Here is a 17349-nt window from a genome sequence, read left to right on the forward strand (position 1 = left end):
CTATGAGTAAAATTACAAGTCCATTCATGTATGTTAGTATATCGAAATGTAATTATTTAATACTTAAATATAACAAATAATTTCATTATTATATTTTAATAAAATTGCATTTTGTAATTTTTAATAGAAGGAAACGAAAGAATACTTAATGTTACTGCAATAAACAATTCAAAGAAGAAGAAATTGATTAACCTAAAGATGCGATTGAATAGTAGAAACTTAAACGTCACAGAAGATGCAAGTAGAAGCAGCCACTTCGTACACAGCCATCGGTCTTCGAACTACTGATCGATGTCTGGCAAGAAACCAACCTCCGAAAGCTTCTTTCCACTAACGTTCAAAGTCAACTGTGCGGATTCAACTGTAGAAACTGTAGAAATGAGCATCAGGTAATCTCATAGAAAAGTTTAAAACGCAACAAACGATATATTCGTGATAACTCTCTATATTCTCCCGTAAATTTATTAAAATTGAATTCCACTTCCAAGCACTTCATACATAAAGCAACCAACAGCTCATTAATCGAACGCGTACCTGGTAAAACCTATTTTTAGACGAACTTCGATAAACCCGGCGAGCAAAAAGTCCGCTCGCATCGCGTTTCGAAATACCGCGCGGCATCCGCGATAAACCAGGCCGCAATCGCAACAAAGTCAGATCAATATTTCCCAAAAGAGACACGACCGCCCACCCACACAGAACACCGCAACACACCGATTCCCTAGCAGAGCCCTATATGCAGCGGAACACTGGAAAAAAATTGCCAAAACAAAAAACCCTCGATCGATACTGTTCGAACAGCGACACAGCCAGGCCTGGGGATTCTTGGGGCTGCACGCGACTTATATCGCGAACAATAAAAAGAACGTAAGCATCGTACGACGAGAACTCGGACGATTCCCCTAGGATATACCCTAGGATGCTAGTCAGAAGCTGTGGAAGAAGCACGTTACGGAGAAAGCGCCCCTGAGAAAGCTCAGCGGCGCCCTAGGCTCGCGACGCTTTATCCGGCGACTATAAACGCGTCGGATGAAAACGTCAGTCTCGACAACGTCTGACGAAGCTGCCCGTCAAACGGAAGACGTCGTCTGACGTACCATCGGAACAGGGGAACACGTTGAACGTGGAGGCTAGCGTAGCTTTGTCTAGGCGATAGCTTTTCATCGAGCTTTCCGCGTTCCAGGAAGCTTTCCGCGTTGTGGACGAGGGCCGAGAAGCAGATAAACGTTGTCAGAGGCCGCGCTGCGACGTCCTCCACGGCCAGGAGAACAACAGTCGACGAAAGGATCCTTGGCGTCTCCTACAGAGCGTCGCGACGAGCGTCGTTACGGCGAGGAATTGGAGCAGGAGAACAAAGCGCAGAGAGAGGTTGTCGGCGTCGCGACGCTGCTCGGGGTTAATTTTAGATATAGCGCGGGTGGGAAGCACCCTGGGCGACGCGAGGAACGCCCACGGCCGATGAGTGTGCGCGCTGAGACTCGTAGAGAGTCGATGGAATCGAGTGGGGTGAAGTTGCGATAGATAATTTGGATTGGTTGAGACTCGAGGGTGTGAAAGTTGTGTTAGCGTTCGTGTGAGATGATTAGAGTTGTGTGGTATATTTATACGTATATGTATAGCGAGATGATGTTGGTCTTTAACGTAGTAGGGTAAAAATGGAAAATATCGTGTGGTTTTGTTGGAGTGAAGAAAAATTTAAAAAAACGAGGAAACAAGTCAAATAATATGCTATGGTATCATAAAATATGTTAGGCTATCGAAAACGCATCTATTGATAGTCGCTACTTTTGAAGCTTCTGTTTGCTTCTGTTCGATACTTTTATTGTAAGTTTATGTCGAGTAGCTTATACGTATAAATTAATTATTTCTCTGCTTACTTGTTACTTGCTACTCGCTAAATTATAGTGGAAATTGTGTCATATAATCGATAAAGTACGTAATTAAAACAAGTGTTTTCACAATACGTAACTCGCCTATTGTATGTCTAAAGATCATATTACCATGCTAAATATATGCGTTTCTGCTGCTTTGAGGCTGTATACGTAACAACACATTCCCCTTCCCAACAAATTATACTTCACACTAGACGGAAAACGAAGCATTGGGAAAAGCTTCCTACTACAAATTTTCCTATCCATCAGTAACAATTCGAATAACCTCCACGGTTACATGAAACTCGAATCATAAACCTTTATTCCAATACATCTTAAACTCTTCAACGACTTTTCCTCTTTCTCCCGGGAAACCTATAAAAGACGATAATATTTCACCTGAATCTACAAATAGGCAAATGCAATCTCCACGCTTGCAAATTCGCTGAAAAACGTCGATCGATACGAAGGGAATTTATTCGAAAACTTGGACCAATATTTTTTTTTTTTTTTTTTTTTTACGAACAGTCGCGTTTCCTTCGAAAGCGTCGCAGTTTTCGTTGACTCGCCGCTTCTCCGTGTTACCCATCCCAAAAGTTAGGAGAGCTTTCCACCTTCGTTGTTTTACCAGGGTTGTATGAAGATACGCCGGCTGACCTAAGGGAAGAACGTCTCCGAGAACTTAACGAGCTTTCGTAGCTTTTAGTCGGCAAGCGTCGCGACGCCATAGCAGGGTAACATGGTCGAAGGTGGACTAAGCGTCGACGAGAATATTGATTCGTTCTCCGTGGTTTTCTGCAGAACGCAAATGTTGCCTGGTGTTTTAGATAACGTCGAATTTTATCCGAAACTTTTGACAAAATTCATACTAAATCTACGTACGTCGTATAAAAGTGAATATCGAGAAATGTAATTAGGGAAAAATAAAAAGATATGGTGCGAAGGGACGAAAGATATAGAGAAACGATATCTAACGAAGAATAAGCCAAATATCATTGTAATATTATTACTTCAGGATACAGAAATGTACGAGTGTGAACATTTCTGTTGATAGAATAATATATTTCATAATAAAATAGATCAAATGAGTAGATTAAGTGAAAGAAAATTGTAGATAAATATTTCTTTGTGATTTACAGAATTTCGCGGTTTAGTGACTATTTGGTACTTTGATATTCTCATTGCGAATGTTTGCGCAGTTATTTGTCCATAACTAGGCAAATGGACAGGTACATTTCGCTTTAAAAACATCCGATCTGTGACTTACATTTGGGGTGACAGGGAAACAGCAAGGGTGAGAAACATACCTCGAGCTTTTCCTAGGAGCAAGTGTTACACGTGTAACTGACTGTTAGTAAATGGAATTATTGGATTACCTGGAAAATTCGCAGCTTTCTAACAGCCTGTCGATCTTATCATGTTGCGTATATTGTATTGGATTGACAACTGTAGACAATTATTTTTTAACGCCAATCGATAAAAAAAGGACATTATTTTTCGATAAGAAAGAAAGAGTTTACATTTTGTCAATAGATGGTATTGACAAAATCCGCAATCACTTAGTTGCCAATCTCATATATATTTGACGTCAACTGTAAACAATTATTTTTTTAATGCCAATCGACAAAAAAAGATATCATTTTTCGATAAGAAACAAAAACTTTACATTTCGAAGAAAAATGGGCAAAATGTATAGATATCCAATTATTCGTATTTCAGTAGAAAAAATTGCTGTACTTACAACGTGTAATTTATGTATTAATATGTAACTATAGCATACAATCTTGCTGGGAATTTTTCAAATAATCCAACAACATCCACGATATTTCTGTTACGAGAGATGCACAGAATTATTTAATTGAACTGTGATAGACGTGCATAAAAAAGGCACGCGTGTTACGTAAAACGTTTGAACGCGTAATCGGGTATACGTGAACGAACCGCGGCCTTGAGAGCTTTTCAATCGCAATTCCGTAGCTCGCTCACGCCTGACAAAAGGTGACGGCGCGCGCTGCGACCGGAAATTACCTCAGTCGGAAGTTTACTCCCGCGTGTGACGCGCGTTTACGACATTGCGCCGCTCTTCTTGTAATCTTTTGTGTAATCCCTTTTGATCGTCGCTCGACGCGCCCGATAATAGCGTGCAGCGCGGTAACACGCCCGTTTTTGCGCGAGCTTACCATTCATTCGACATCCTGCATTTATCAACCGCGATAATTAGCCGTAAAATTGGCCCAAGAAAGGATTACTCGCGCGCGAAAACTCGTGTTTATGGAATTAGTCGAACAAGATTTCGAAAGTTGAAGATCGAGAATATTTACGATATCGAGAAATCTCGAGCTTTTACGTTTCGGTAACAAGATGCTTCTGCTATCAACAACGTCCTGTTACTCTTCGAACATTTTCAGAAAGTGCAGATGAAAATTGTTCGAGTTGTCGTATCGCTTAAATTAAACTTTGAAACGTTGCTGAAATTTTCAAAAAATGAAAGCAAAGATCAATTGAAATTTCTGCGAATTATCGCATCCTTTAAATCAAACGAGATATTCTTTTCTAAGGATAATAATTCCTGAAATTTTAAGCATTCAATTAGAAGGATTCCAGTCTTTAGAATCCAAGGAGGAACGTATCTGCTTGCAGAAAATTATTATAAAGTCTAAAGATTTTATATTTCTACGATGTTCCGCGAAAGGCAGACTAAATCGATATCGCGGGTCTGCGCGGACCGTCTCATTCTACTTCGTCGTGAGCGGAGCCAATTCCCCTGTGAAATTCATACGCGATTGCTAACATTATACCGAAGAAAATTTGGGCTATTTGTATCTCCGAATTCTGCTCAACATTATTTCTTTATGTACTTCGACGCGTTAGGTCGTCCGGAAAGTTTCTTTCGTTTTATGAGGAAATAATAGATGCACAACATTTTTCGTTTTGTATTATTTTATCGAATTACGTATAATCCATTTTGTTCTATCGAACTAAGGATCACAACGTTCGACAGATTAGATTTCATGTTTGTATAAAGATGCGTCGTTGTAAAAGACGCGTCTGTAAAAGAAAGACACTTAATATTATTTTAACGGGGAAATACAATTTTCTTTGTACAATCACCGTAAGATATTACGAAAGTTAAATTCATTTTACTACCAAGGGAATCCTATAATTGTTGCTTTTTCATTTCCTTTATTTCCTCGATATAACAAATATTTTGATATTCAAACATCGTCTGATTCGTCTTTGAATATTTTCTTCGCCGATTTCGTGGATTCTCGTAGATTTCGCGCGGTATTGAATAAATAAACCCAAATATACGTTTTCATTAAGACGGCCCGTTAAAGAAAATTACGAGTGGCAGAATTTATACGTCGATTAACGTACACCCAATCGTATCTCTTGAAACCAACATAACGATAAATCGAATATGCTACGCGTGTACGTTTCACAAATTTCAGGTCATTAATACATAAATTTAAAAAATTCAATCTACCATTTTCATCAGCCACATGTACGCGATAATTAAACCACCAGGTAATTAGACCACGAGGTAATTAAGCACATGCGAACTTTAAATAATACCGCTGCAAAATCGTCGTAATTTACTTACAGATTGGTTTAATTAAATTGAAGCATCCTGTGCCAACAATCGATCAGAAACCATATATCGTGTGGTTCTTTCAGGTGCGATTTAACGACCGTACATTCTTAATTGAATTAACATTTAATCAATATCATGTATCAAACGTTAATAACGCCGACTTACTGTATTCATCGTACGTTTCAATAAAATATACTATAGCCGTGAAGCAATTATAAACGTCAGGGATTTACGCGTCAAAAGACCTTCCAGCGAAGAATGAAACCTGTTCCTGAATTACGACCGCCAACGTGTCGCATTTAGCATATTTTTACCCTTTTTCTCATTTTTCCCATTTGGAAAGTTTCGCGGTGCCTGCAGGTATAGAAAGGCAAACGTGCTTCGAATCGGAATAGCTTTTGAAACGAGAACGATAAGGCTGCGTCCTCACTGAGGCAACGACGAACAGATTTCGTTGCTGTTCCATTGAACAAGTTGCTATACTCGACGGTTTCTCCATATTTCTCCGCGTGAAAAATCGCCAGTAAAAAGACATCGTTGCTTTTACCGTTGCTGTTTACTGTGAAAGTGATACAAATCGAAGAATAACGTTTGTTATAGATAAACTTTTTTATCGTTTGCTAGGTGATTCGTAAGTGATGATCACTGTCTCGAGAAAAGTATCTTTGTCGACTTTTGTGAATTTAAGCGGTGCAGTTAGTCACTTTCTTACTATGGGAAAGTAGTTTGTAAACGGGTGGAAAACGAAGAAAATGAAATAATTTGTATCATATTATATTTTTTATCGTAGATAATAAGATATCGTTTATTGTCAATTATTCTCTTGTATCTTGTTATTCTTTATTTCCTATCTTTAGAGACTGCTTAGCTTAGGTTCGCATAGTTAATCAAGTTTCTATACACGTTTACGCTCAGTATTACATTTATTTAGCATACATACGCAGTAGTAGACACTTGCGTAATAGAACATTTATTTACAGAGAATTTATTTACTAGGTTATTACGTACTTGTTGCATTTATTAGAGACATCATGAAACAGTGTAACACTTGTATCAGCTTTTATAATTTATGGTTTAGATTTGCAGCTATTTCGTGTTACATGTACTTGTACCTGATAGACAAGTGTGTGAAATGAGATAAAATGTAGTTTCTACGAATATCCATCAAATTTTATCGATTAGCTCGTCCGAACAGTTTCTTCCGTTTCATAAGACGATAATAGATGAACAACAATTTCTGTTTTATATTATTTCATCGAATTAGGTATCGTCTATTTCGTTATATTTCTATTATTATGCTCGTGTATAATTTAATAAACTGATATAAAACCAAAAGCTTTTCCAACAATATTTTCTTATCTGTCTTTCTCCATCAAAAATATAACATTCTTTCCATTGAAACTAATCAGATTTTTCCTCGCTAGTCAATACATTTAACGTTCAACCAAGAGCAAAGTTATAACTAAATATATCGATTGTCAAGAAGGTTGCGAACTTTTCCGACTATTCGATAACTATCGTATAGTATTTCAGACATACAGCAACAGCAATCGATGGAATATCCTCGTTTTGTTGCTTCAGTGAAAACGCAGTCTAAGCACGAAGAAACTGACGCGCTATTACCACGAGATGTGCGTATCCTTGGAATTTTCAGCGCGAGGCTAATTAGTTGTTGTGTAAATCATTTTAACGCGCATTAATTTCTCCGCTTACGCGTATTTAATGGATAGCTACGATACAAGTGGAAGTGCACGTTGCCTGTTTTATATGCAGCCAAAGTGCGACCAATTTTCGTCGCGCGCCATAACTCGCTGAAAACGGACATCGTCTAAATATCTTTTTGTCTTTCGCAGATCGAGGATCGCAAGAGAAAATTCTGTGACATATATCTGGCAGTTTTAAACGTGTTTCCGGAGCTATACGATCATCGACGAGAAAATTGCTAATCTGACGATAGACAGATCGAAAAATTTCAATGACACTGCTCGAGATAACGCGTTTCTTTATCCCAAAATATGTGCAGATGTCGAAGTCTATACGCTTTAAGCAAAATTTATATTTCCAAGTTACGCGTACGCATGAAAATGCTGTGTACCATTGAAAGAAAATTAATGAAAAATTTAGTGTTTTAGAAATTCATCGATTAGGGTATTGATTATCATCTGGTCAGCATAAATCGATAGTTTTCTACTTCTTTTCGAACTGGGTTAATTTCTACGCAAAATCCACTCGATTTTCGCAATGTATGTGCATAATATTCATAATATTAAAATGTTAGTTACTCACTTTTTAACAGCAGTCGTGACGGCTCACTATTCTCCTGTAACAAAGAAATAACGAAAGAGTTAATAATAAAGTAACGAGAGAACTTTTATACTCGAAACTACCGCACACATGACAACTTGTCTTTTCTTATTTTAACTGTAAACGACTGTTCTCCTCAATCGATTCGAGAAATCAATTTCTTAATTGTAAATATATCAAAAGTATCTTTATTCTGCAAATTTAACTCCCGATCGAAAGATAACATTCCAAATATTCTGTGATCTCTTCAAACTACAATTCCGCAATTCACAGTCATTGTAAAATCATCGTTTGTTACTTCCGTGTCTCAGGAAGAAGATAAATCGATTTACGTGTGACATTTTTTACTTGAAATTATGCATACGCTAACGAAATCCTGCGAGTTACATTGTGCATATAATTTAGAATTAGAATTAGAAGAAATAAGAAGAAAAATGAAATGTAGGACAAAGATCATCCATTATCGAGTTAATTCAGAGACAATATAAACCGACTAAACAAAGCGCTATGAAAATGTCTTCTGTTCTTTGATGTGCTGTTAGTTTCAGCTTTAAAATAAATCGCGTCGATTTGCATTACACGCGACTGAAAACGCCGTGAATGGAGCTTTTTAACGAGGCCATTAAACGTGACACGAAAGACGAACGAAACGCGACCAGATAAATATCACCGGTTACCAACTTCCTGCTCGTTAATAGCCCAAAACATTTATGTGTCGTTATAAAAGACGACTGAGGATACAATAAACGAGCCGCGGGAGTAATTATGCTTAGTCTTAAATCTTTCTGTTATCGATACGAAATTAACGAGTTCGACATTATCGCACGATCATTAAAAACGCGTTCGACATAAGCACCGTTTCCTCTCAAGCGCCGCCATAAATTCTGCTAAACGGCTACCGGAGATTATGTTTACGTGTTGACGTTTATGCTGTAATTTTGCAAAAAAAAAAAAAAAAAAAAAAAAAAAGAAAAAAAGAGCTGATCGAACCACGTCACTGTCTCTCTTACGATAAACTGTGTTATCTTTATTTTTACGAAGGCGTTACAACGATTTCACACACGTACTATAACGTGTTTCGCGTATATTTTTGATACACGAAACGGTTTGGTAATGTGGATTAAACGCGCACAAATTCTGTCGCAAATAAAGATAAGAAAGAGCCGTTTGGGATCGTTTCGCCTGCCAATTTAATTATTTAATTAGGAGGCTACGTGAAATATTTGGAAATTTCATTAGCGTTATAACGGGCCACGAGTGTCGCGATTATATCGATAAAATATTTATCGCGGACGGATGTTTACTAAAAAAATCGCCACGTCGATATCAATTAAGACTTGTCAGCTATTTCGAAACGCCCCGTATCTCTTCTCTTCTTCAAATTCCGTATTTGAATGTTTCTTTCGTGTAATCGAGTGGCGTGAAAGTGAGAGGATGGACAAAATTCGGTTTATCATACTTCTCGCGTGTCATCTTTATACGTTGCATGGATAACGAGGATATAAAAATTCGTGCAAATCAGCAACAGTTTCTGACACTAGCTTATCGAATGTAAGCCAATACAAGAGATTAATGTTCTCCGCTTTAGCCGGTAATGATTCACCCGGTACATTCCAGCGACCTAAAAAAAAAAATATTCCTCGAAACACGATCATCCTTTCAGACTTCCAATCTCATCCGCGCACCTGCAAATACTCAACCGGTTAACCCTGTGCAACAAGCAACCCTGCGCTTCCCTACAACTACATTACAGCAAGAGCAGAAAAACATTGGCAGAGAAGCGCGCAACTTCTGTTAGCTGTGTCTCCTATAGAGCGCGCAGCGCAAGTCCCTAAATTCACCAACGCTTTCGTTTAATATCCTTACATACTTATTCGATCCTGTCTCCTTTTTTGCATATCCTACGGAAAGAAGGAGAGAACGATGCTCGTACGTACGTCGCCAGTGGCCGAGGACCAAACGATTATTTTTCTCGTTTTATTCGTGCGAATTCAGCTCGCGGCGGGCGAGAGTGGCTGCGCCCATAAATTTTTGGAAAAAGAAAAAAATAGCAGCGGACCATGGAGGCTGTGTAACACGCGCCTCGGGAATTATTGCACAGCTTGAAACTTGTTGCTGCTAATTTTTTCGTCTGCTGCCCACCTTCCACAGTGTTCTTTCCGTCATATCTCGCGGCCGTTCAGCTCTCTTCTCATTCCCATTTCTTCTTCTTGTTGTCGGCTGCTGCTGGCGGAATAGCCGAGCGCAACGCGTATCCCGGTTGTTCCCTCGCCAGCGTGAGAGACGTTGTTGGACCAATCGGCCGTAGGCGATTTTCATATTCCTCTGCGTCGAAAAACGCGGCCGAAACTTATCTTTATATCGCGTGTTTTATGTATTGTATCTCGATTGATATTTATATTTGTAAGGCGACTTGCCTTAACGCGATACAGAGAAAAACCGAAGGCGGGTGACGAAACAGGATATACGTGGTGTGTCAGAATTAATAGGACTGCAAGTTCCGTGGGAACGTTTGTACGTCGTTTAACGAAAATCGTACGCTGTTCTCTTAAAGATACGAGTTCCTTTGAGAATGTACACCCTATACACCGCCAAAAGCGGTGCTTCCATTCTTGGAAACAGTGCTGGAATTTATTGCTGAATATAAATTGCTCGGTTACGATCTTCCGAACGTCGTCCAGAGTTCCAAAATGATAACCTTTGAAGTGGTTTTTGGTTTTTCAGGAAAGAAAACAGTCGTACGCTCTCGAATTTAGAGACTGTGCAACTACGACGATACGTTCGCTGATGAAAGACTCATTGGCAGAGAGAGAGAGAGAGAGAGAGCGGTGTGTATGGCGTTCCATTTCCGTAACTCACGCTTTTACAAAATTCGCTCGTCGAAAACGCGATGATATTGGGTTGGCAACTAAGTGATTGCGGATTTTCTCAATACCACCTTATGACAACATCCGCAATCACTTAGTTGCCAACCCAATTAATCAATTTTCATTTCCATAGACGCGGAGATACATTTTCCAAAAATATTGCAAAATCGTAAAATTTATTTTTGCCAGCAACGCGTTAACGAAATAAGTGAAACGTGATTTCGCCTGCGGCTGGGGTTGAACTTTTATAAGGCTGCGTGCCCTCTGCTTCATTTTTGCCGGCAGAGAAAGCGACTTTAGCGAGTGTTTCGACTTCTTTGATTTTTGCAACAGACAGCCTAATCGAACGAGGATCAACTGGAAAGAGAAGGATACGCTGGCAAAAGGCGGCGTGTTCTTCCGCGGCGAAAGTGTGAAATTGTTTTCGGTAATCAAAGGCCAAGCACGATTTTTACCTTCGAGGTCTGTTCGAAGGTCTTCCTGTTCCATTCGGACAGGAAATGAAAGGATGATTTTCGGGTAGCGCCAGATTTATCGTGCTCATTCCCACTTGAATACAGTGTTTTAGGTTGAGGCTGTGTTCGGAAATTGTACCACGTTCGATGGTGGAATTGTCGGTTAGAAATCACTGCCTCGTACTCTTATTTGGGATCCTGATTTTTCTTTTTTTTTTTCTTTTTTTTTGTGAAAAAAGACCAAATAAAATTTGTTAAACTTTCAGTAACACGTGGTTTCGATATTCATCGAACTAATTGATATTTTGCGATATACGATAATTAAAAAATATTATTGTTATAATATGTACATTATATAAAATAATGCAATTTTTTGTATCGCGAGTGAACCTTTTGTCAGCCATCGATTTCTTTTATATCTTTTAGGATCGTGAAAGACAATTACTGTTACGTGCCTTGGCAGAGCTTCCTGCAGAATTTTTATTTCTTACATCGTTGTATTCTTTCGACGAACATTCTTAACGTTTTAAATTCTCCAATGAAGCCAGATGAAATTCACCAAGTGCTAAAAACCAATTCGATCGTCCCGTTGATAGCATTCCTAAGAATGCTAATTATAGCGGTCGGCAAAGTGTTAAAGCGTGTAGCCTTTGCTTCGTACGCGGTACAACGCCGTCTAATTGGACGTTCTAATTATGCACATAAGTAAAATAGGATGGGACGATGAATAGAGTGCACGATACTCGTGGAGGATACGTGAGAAAAATGTTTCCGCGCTCTTCAACTGAAAATACAACTGCGAGTAATTAATTATGAGCGAGGTGCCATATATTTTGAAAAATGTACACGCTATGCGTAAGTTTTGTAGCAGAAAATTTGTTCATGCGCGCGTATCTTTAAGTGGCAGAATACAGTGACACACGAAAGTATCGTCAGATGGAAAATATCGTGAGTCATTGTAAGATAAAGTGCAATTACTTGAATCGATAAAAAAAATGACTGGGATCAAGTAAAAATTTGGAAAATAAATTTTTAAATGAAAGAAAAATATTACAGAGCTGTGGAATTGCAGGCAATCTTTAATATAAAAGAAAACGTATAATGTGTGTTCGTGTTTGATAAAACACGATCGAAACGCAATAGTACGATATCTTGTGCCATTGTTTTTATGGCGAGTGAGAAAAAAAATTAAAATTGGAATGTACATCAGGTCCAAGAAATAAAAATTAAAGAGTATCGTTTCAGAGAGAGAGAGCGGCATCTCCTCGGGTCGAATCTTACCCATAATTACTTACCCTACGTGGCATAAATAAGGCTTCTGCAGATGTGCAGACTCTTCAAGAATACGGAAATCAGGTCCATAGCAAATTTTATTGGATAAAGATTAACATACGCTTAGAATGTGAAAAGTAGAATTGAATAAAATTATAGGAGAAAGATAGAAAGTATTTTATTGCATGATTTATGCATCTTTTTTAATTCGATGGCCGCACAATGACTCGGCAAACGAACACTTATTACAAAAATCGGAATTTTTCGAACATATTTGGATATTTGCCATAAAAATCTTAAATGATAATCCTTCGAGTTTAACATACGAAATGTTCGATTTTTCTAACGACAAACGCATCGCAAGAAGCAAATAGTATCATTCGTGAGAGTATTTGTTAACGAAGCAAAGTATTGAGAAATTTGATCGAAAGCTATGTACGTAAAATGAATTATTTTTGAGACGTAACGAGTAATCTTATTTGCGCGAGCGTCGTTTTTTTCGCTCAGCTTTCAGATTATATTTAATTGTGTGTAGCTCGTAAATTGAACACGAAATTTATGTTTCAATTTCACTGGGAGGCAAAGTGAAAGGAGCGGAATGAAATTTGATATGAATATTAATTACAACGTGATAAAGAGTTTTGTGTTTTCCACTTATAGTTTCACATTTCACTTTAAACGTATTTTAATCCTTTATCAACGTTAAATATATATTTTAAACCTAACTCTACTAATCAGGTTGTCCGAACTGTTTCTTTCGTTTCACAAGGTGATAATAGATGAGCAACAATTTCTATTTTATATTATTTTATCGAATTAGGTATCGTCCATTTCGTTATATTTCTATTATTATGTTCGTGAATAATTCAATAAATTAATATAAAACAAAGAACATTGTGCGTCTATTATTTCCTTATGAAACGAAAGCAACTTTCCGGACAACCTAATACTTAGAATTCTTCCGTAAATAGATCGTAACATAATTATCGTAACGATGTGTCCAATAAAGTTACCTGCAAATTTAATATTATCGTGAAATATTTAGCATAATTCAATTACGTTTGTTTGGAATATCGGCGTACTTATAGTTAAATATTATATCACACACGCGTATGTAAAATCAGTTACTTCTCTTTTATTTATTCAACGTGCTTACTCTCAGCTGTCTCATAATAGGACCATAATTATAGCTGTTACGTGCCATTAGCAGTGAAGACTCGCGTGCAACTTTACGCAAGAATTTGCGTAGCACCGGCAACGCGCTTAACGCAACGAAGCGAGCAAATACTAACATAATATTTCAGCCAGACGGATAATCATCAAATAAAAACAATATCCTTAAAGCAATAAAAATTGTTAAAACGCGCGAAAACGCTCGCCGAACGTAAGAATACGTGAAATAATTCTCAATGCTCGTTTTTCTGAACGTTCAAAACTTTACTCGGCCATATAATATTAATAAAAATGACAATGTTAGATCAACATGATTTAGCATGGTGCGAGTATTTGTATCCAAAGGAATTTTAACTAACATTTAATAGCAAAGCCACGCTGCGTAAAAGAAGATAGAAGGAAGGAACGCTATTTATTATCGTCTACGTATTTATTTAAAGGATGGCACAAGTCATAAGCTGTCTATCTGGTCGAAGTCTTCTCTACGTCACTTTATACGATACGTGTAATTATCGAGCATTAATCACGAACAACCGACTCAATCGCAAAGGACCATTAATTTCGCATTATAATGTTACGAGGATCTTCGAAAATGGTACGTGAACTTGTTGTTTATTATATCCGTCGCTATCAGCAAACTCGAATCTCTACACGCACGTTCGATTTTCATCCAACTACATTTCTTACAATTTTCATCATTTTTTTTTATCTAATGACGTTCTTATTTGTTTGTCCAACGATCGTTGACAGTTTGTTACCAAAATAAGAGACCCTAGTTTTCCAATCAAAATACATACGATTATCAAAGAATGTTCACATATCGGTGTTGTCATAATCCAAATTGTACCGTGTCATAGATAAGAAAAAATTCGTTATAAACCGCGATGCGAAGATGGAGCGGTGGAATTCATCGGGCGCTACACGTTCCATATACAAAGAGCAAGAGGCGGTAAGGGCCGCGTACCGATTGACCGGAATAAAATATCGACGCGTCGAAAGTCCGAAGACGGGTACGACGGTCCCCTTTTCGACGGTATATACGAGGTAATTACGGTGAAAATAACGACGGTCGCGTTACCGGGGCACCGCGAGTCGAGAGCGTAGACACGAAAATAATGACGACCAGGATAATGATGATGAACGCACGGAAAGAGAAAGGCTGTGCGAAACGAGGCACAGAGGCGAGGCCAAAGCCCCGGCCAAACAGTTTCAAAGTCAAACAAATGGAAAGAAAAGTAAGTACGACACGGGGATAGAAAGAAGGGGCACCCAAGGTGCCGCGTGTGGGGTACCGCTTTGTGGTGGTGGGAGAACGTGGATCAACGTGTGGAGAAAAAGGGGGATAAAGAGAAGACCAAAGGGGGGTCCTGAAAGGACCCAACTGGCCGACCAATAGCGTCTAAGCAACTATCACGAAGGTGTGGTGGAAGCTCTGGGCCTGATCCACTCTTCTTTCGTCTCGACCAATCGCGATCTGGCGGCAGTAAGGCCCGTTTCCGTCAGGCTCCAATTGCTCCGCGTCTTTTACGAGCAATCACAATAGTTTACTGGCCCCGTGGAAATAAAACTGCTATTCCGTGCCAAGACACTCTGCTCTTTATGTGTACACCTTCTCTTCCTCTTCCCCCCTCTCTTTCTTTTCTTTTCTTTTTTTTTTTTTTTTTTCTTTTTTTTTAACTCTTCTCCTAACTTCAGAGCTCAGGAGTTTCAACAACAGAAGATAGTCTGACGTTTAGGATATTTGTTGAGATAATTTCGGTCAGTACGTTATTGTTGTTCCGTGCTATGGAAGGTTGTAAAATCGTGCAGACAGTATGTGCCTGTCGTAGCAATCGTTCGTGCTCGCATGTCATTTATAAGTCACTTTCAAGGGATACTAAATTAGGTACCCGTATGTTGCAAAGTGCATGAGTTGTATAGTATAGGTCCTTCTGACGTACGCACGCGCGTGCACGTGTCTTCTTTCATACACGTTCAAAACCTGTGCTATTCTCTGGTAAGTCAGCGACAAAAACAACGAACGTTTAGCTAGTTGGGAGGGTTAAAGTCGATGGCGATGGTCCTTGCGACTTCGCGAGCCCGGCATCGATGTATTACGAAACGTGCTATTAGAAATGAAAACTAGAGAAACTAGGTGCTAAAGAATTTATGCTTTTTCACCGTCTATCTGAGAGAAAATTTCTGAAAGATAACGACTATAAGATCTGATAAGATTATTTTTGAAAGTAACTGTCACTCGCGATTCTCAAACGAACACCTGTCTTAAGGCAAGATAGGATTATCGGACTCGAGCTAAGTGATGGCTCATAGAAATCCACAATCTAATGCAAAAGCGGCGTGAGTCGATCTTTTGCATATTTGATTTAGCAGAGCATATTGTCGAAAACCTACTCTTGGTTCTGTGTCGCGTAAGTACGTTTAATTAGTTTCTCGGTAGCCTTGATTAAGCGAGAATCGTCAGCTCGTCTCCTTACAGAATTTTTAATTTATCTCTCGTATCGTGCAATAATCAACTTTTCTGACTTACACCATCTTTGCATGAAACGACTCGTATCGGGTTGGCAACTAAGTGATCGCGGATTTTGTAATTACCATCTAATGAGAAAATCCGCAATCGCTTAATTGCCAAGCCAACATATCGAAGACTAATGGCGTCTCTCGATAAACGTGAATTTCGATTATTCCGCGCAAAGTTCAACATTAAATTCACAAACGTAAAAGTTTAGAATTACTCGAATAACCCTGTCGTGCAAATGGACATACGTCTAAGGATAGAGGCAAAGGGCTGTTCTTGTCGTATCGCGTGAAAACATCGCACAGCTCGCGGGCAGATGCCAGAAGAGCATCTTGGTTAGTCGTTCTGCACGGATCGGCTTTGTGAAACGACGTTTCACTTTTAGCCTCACGTGTTTACCTCGATAATCGTGATCAACCGTCCAAGTGAACAGTGTATACATTGTTACAAGTCGCGCGCCGGTATGTAATTTCCTCGCAGCCGTACCGATTATCGGGTTCTGTCTTCGACGACTCGAGACACAGCCACTTACGCATGAACGAGGTAACCTTGGGACCGGATCTGCCCCGGTATTGAAGACACAGTTTAATCCTTGTCTCGTGAAAACGTCCACGTTCCTTTGAGACGCTTTTTACGAAGGGAATGAAGAATGGAGAAGAGATCGAGCTGGTATCGCATTCGCGAGACTGTTTCGACGTTTCGTCGGATGTGATGGCGCTGTAAGGTAGCTTCGAGTTTTGCAGATAAATTACCTATAAGTAAAAATGGCAAAGGAACGTCACAATAGAATTTTAATTTGTTGGATGAGACGATTCTATAGTGTGTTTTAACTTAGTTTTGCAGATAAATTGCGAGGGTTTAATTTGAAAGTGAAAATGGCAAAAGAATGTCACAGTAGAATCTTAATTTGTGGGACGACGATTCTATAGCGTGTTTTAGTTTAGTTTTGCAGATAATTCGCAAGTGAAAATGGCAAAGGAATGTCACAATAGAATTTTATTTTGTTGGACGACGATTTTATAGCGCGTTCTAGAAGTTTCGCGGAATAAGAAATAAGAAAAGAGCGTCAAAATGGGATTACGTTTCGTTGGAGGTTTTGTGAAACACGAGGGCTCTAGTTGCGTAAGAAGGAACCGTCTCACGATACTTTTAGGATTTTAGAATCGGCGAATTTAGAGACGAAGCGTGAGTTACGTGCAACTTGAAAGTTGATATACATCGTCCTGCTCTTATGCGATATTAAATACATACAATATCAAATATACAAGCTTACGATATAGCGTAGAATTTTGTATCG

General features: G+C 38.8%; 2 protein-coding genes across 4 annotated transcripts in view; one reads left to right on the plus strand and one right to left on the minus strand.

Moving 5' to 3' along the window:
• LOC117242000 (tubulin polyglutamylase TTLL4-like) overlaps window positions 1–17349 on the minus strand; it is a 237684-nt gene that overhangs the window by 73864 nt on the left and 146471 nt on the right. For all 3 annotated transcript variants that reach the window (XM_033508346.1, XM_033508355.1, XM_033508364.1), the window contains one exon: window positions 7753–7786. The gene's annotated coding sequence lies outside the window, so the exon portion shown is untranslated. The remainder of the gene's footprint in view (window positions 1–7752; window positions 7787–17349) is intronic.
• On the plus strand, window positions 134–2030 carry LOC117242055. Its single transcript, XM_033508406.1, has 2 exons — window positions 134–389; window positions 1184–2030. The coding sequence occupies exons 1-2, from the start codon at window positions 292–294 to the stop codon at window positions 1398–1400; spliced, it is 315 nt and encodes a 104-aa protein (XP_033364297.1). The 5' UTR covers window positions 134–291; the 3' UTR covers window positions 1401–2030.

Source organism: Bombus vosnesenskii, unplaced genomic scaffold (assembly GCF_011952255.1).
Source record: "Bombus vosnesenskii isolate JDL3184/JDL3185 unplaced genomic scaffold, Bvos_JDL3184-5_v1.1 scf7180000013265, whole genome shotgun sequence".
In the NCBI taxonomy this organism is placed as follows: domain Eukaryota; kingdom Metazoa; phylum Arthropoda; class Insecta; order Hymenoptera; family Apidae; genus Bombus; species Bombus vosnesenskii.

Bases quoted from the DNA above. Each gene is read 5' to 3' on its own strand.
- LOC117242055 (XM_033508406.1), top strand. From the start codon at position 292: ATGTCTGGCAAGAAACCAACCTCCGAAAGCTTCTTTCCACTAACGTTC. The intron at 390-1,183 runs GTAATCTCATAG...TCCGCGTTCCAG, and splicing joins ACTGTAGAAATGAGCATCAG to GAAGCTTTCCGCGTTGTGGA.